Raw genomic sequence first — 2,500 nt, 5'->3', positions numbered from 1 at the left:
GCCAGCGGGGCCTCCCGATTGGAGGAGAGGAACCGGAGCGGGGGGGATAGGAGTGGGGCTGGTATAATCGGGTAATTACATCTGATAAGGAAGGGGAGATGGGGGGTGGGGGGGTGAGTAGGGGGAGGAGGAGGAGGAGGGGGTGAGAGTTGTCATTCTAACGAGCCTCATCGTAGGGAGAGAGATGTTGAGACGCAGTGTGGGTTATCAGATGGGGGGGCCCCGGAGTAGTTGACTTGTGATTGGAGGGAAATAGCGGAAGCTTCTAGACTTCCTGAGGCCTTGTGTGGATCAGGCTTTGCCCCATAATGCACAGGAGTAGACAGGAGCAATGGATGGTTCTGTAGCTGGGTCTGCCAGCTAGACAACATTCCATGTATATTGCACTCCCATAAATCATTGTATTCCGACCACATCCTTCAGTGGAGAGGGCTCATATCTATCTCCTAGATCGCACAGTGAGGTACTCTTCAATAAGTCATTAACATATTGTGTAATACAATGAAAGCCATCATGAAGCCACAAGACTGCTAACATTCCATTGAGAATGTGTAGAAAAGCCCTCTACACTCTCAAAAAGGTGCTACCTCATACCATAAAGGGATCTTCGGCTATCCTTGTGGGAGGTGCCTTTGAAGAACCCTTTCGGGTTCCACATAGAACCCTTTCCACAGAATGTTCCAAAGGGTTCTACTTGGAACCCATGAGGGTTCTACAAAGGGTTCTTCCAAAGGGACCAGCCAAAGAACCCTGCCAGAACCCTGTCAGAACCCCTGTCAGAAGAACCCTCTCCGTGCGACAGAGCCACTCACCGGTGAAGTCCTCCAGACACTCGCAGGTGTAGCCTCCCTCCCGGCTGCGACACTTCCCGTTGTTCCGGCACGGTCCGGAGTAGCACAGGTCTATCTCCGTCTCGCAGTAGTCCCCGGTGAAGCCGGCAGGGCACCGGCAGCGCAGCCCGTTGATGGGGTGGATGGGTCGGAACAGCACCGTGTCGGAGGAGATGAAGGGAGGGGAGCTGTCGAACTTCAGCACCGACACGCACTTCATGTAGTTCTCACACGGCTCGCGCAGGCAGATGTTGTCGTCGAACGGCAGAACCTGAAAACATATTAAAAGACGATTAGAGTGGAAAGAAATTAGATAATAAGTGTATTTGAATTGTGTGGATGGGAGCGGTGGGGAGGGGTGGGGAGGGAAGGGCGTGTATGGGGAGTTATACTGAAATTCTGTTGTTTAAATCCTGTCAATTCAGGAAGTAAACTGAAATTCCAATTGTTATGTATGCCATTGAGTGTGCCAACAGTATGCCTTGTTATTCCCATGCGTTAGGGGGCGCTCTAGGCACCCGTTTAGGGTAACTGATAATATGGTTCTGATGCTGGTAAAGCAGAGTTGAAATGGATATCAATGTCTCGACCTGCGTTCGTGTGTGGCTCTCTTACTAACCAGTGCATCTATTATATTATATAATACCAATTCCAATTCTCCCGTAGCTCTTTAATATGAGGAACTGGAATTGGAACTGCAGTTAAATTCCTGAATCAAAATTGAACTGACCTCAACTGACTGCTGTTATCGTGCGCTTTGAGTTGCATTTCATGTACGAAAGGCGCTATATAAATAAAGCTTTGCTTACTTACTTACTTACTTACTTACTTACTTACTATCGTGCCATTTTTGGAAAAACCACGATGACCAAGAAGAAGGTACCGTACCTGCTGTGAGGAGATGAGGCGGAGGAGGGTACGGTTCAGGTAGATCTGTTCCTGCAGCTCCTCCGAGGGGAAGTACCTCCCTGGAGCGCCCCCCGGCTGCAGGGCGGAGAAGGTCACGTTGAGGATGGAGCCGCGCACGTCCGTGTCGTTCTGGATGTTGAACACGAAGACGGCGTCCCGGCTGGTGGACAGCACGGCGGCCACGCCCTCCAGGAAGCTGGACAGCAGCGGGGACAGGAAGCGCTCCTGGGACATGTTCTCCAGGCGGACGGTGATGCTGTTGGTGAGCATGTCGTCGGTGATGATGGTGACGCGGAGGGTACACTGGGCGGACGCGGTGGAGGCCATCTAGAGAACCAGAGAAGAAGAAGAAGAGTTAGATGACGGAACTATAATGGTTAACTGAGGGCGGTTAGCGTAGAGGGCGGTTAGCGTAGCATTTCAATACAGTAATTGATCCACTTTGTCGAGACATATACACACGCCCTTTACACGACAACACACACGCCCTTTCCATGACAACACACACGCCCTTTACACGACAACACACACGCCCTTTCTATGACAACACAAAGCCCCTTTCTATGACAACACACACACTTTCTATGACAACACACACGCCCTTTCCGTGACAACACACACGCCCTTTCCATCAATACAAATCAGGTCGAGGAGTCAAACCGCATTTACAGTCGTAAATTGTATTTTATTCTTAGCGCTTGGAGATGCTTGGAGACGCTTTCATGAGTTGCCAATATCGACATGACAAATAATATGTCAAA

General features: G+C 50.4%; 1 protein-coding gene across 1 annotated transcript in view; it reads right to left on the bottom strand.

The window, feature by feature from the left end:
• celsr1a (cadherin EGF LAG seven-pass G-type receptor 1a) overlaps window positions 1-2,500 on the bottom strand; it is a gene marked incomplete at both ends in the record, with an annotated part of 109,981 nt that overhangs the window by 69,122 nt on the left and 38,359 nt on the right. Inside the window, 3 exon segments of the mRNA XM_080537529.1 lie at window positions 813-1,101; window positions 1,719-2,049; window positions 2,051-2,066. Of these exon segments, the coding sequence (XP_080393655.1) occupies window positions 813-1,101; window positions 1,719-2,049; window positions 2,051-2,066 (636 nt within the window).

This window comes from Nansenia antarctica (genome assembly GCF_963989245.1).
Source record: "Nansenia antarctica genome assembly, chromosome: 8".
NCBI classification, from domain to species: Eukaryota; Metazoa; Chordata; class Actinopteri; order Argentiniformes; family Microstomatidae; genus Nansenia; species Nansenia antarctica.
This window is presented reverse-complemented; position numbering and strand designations above follow the sequence as displayed.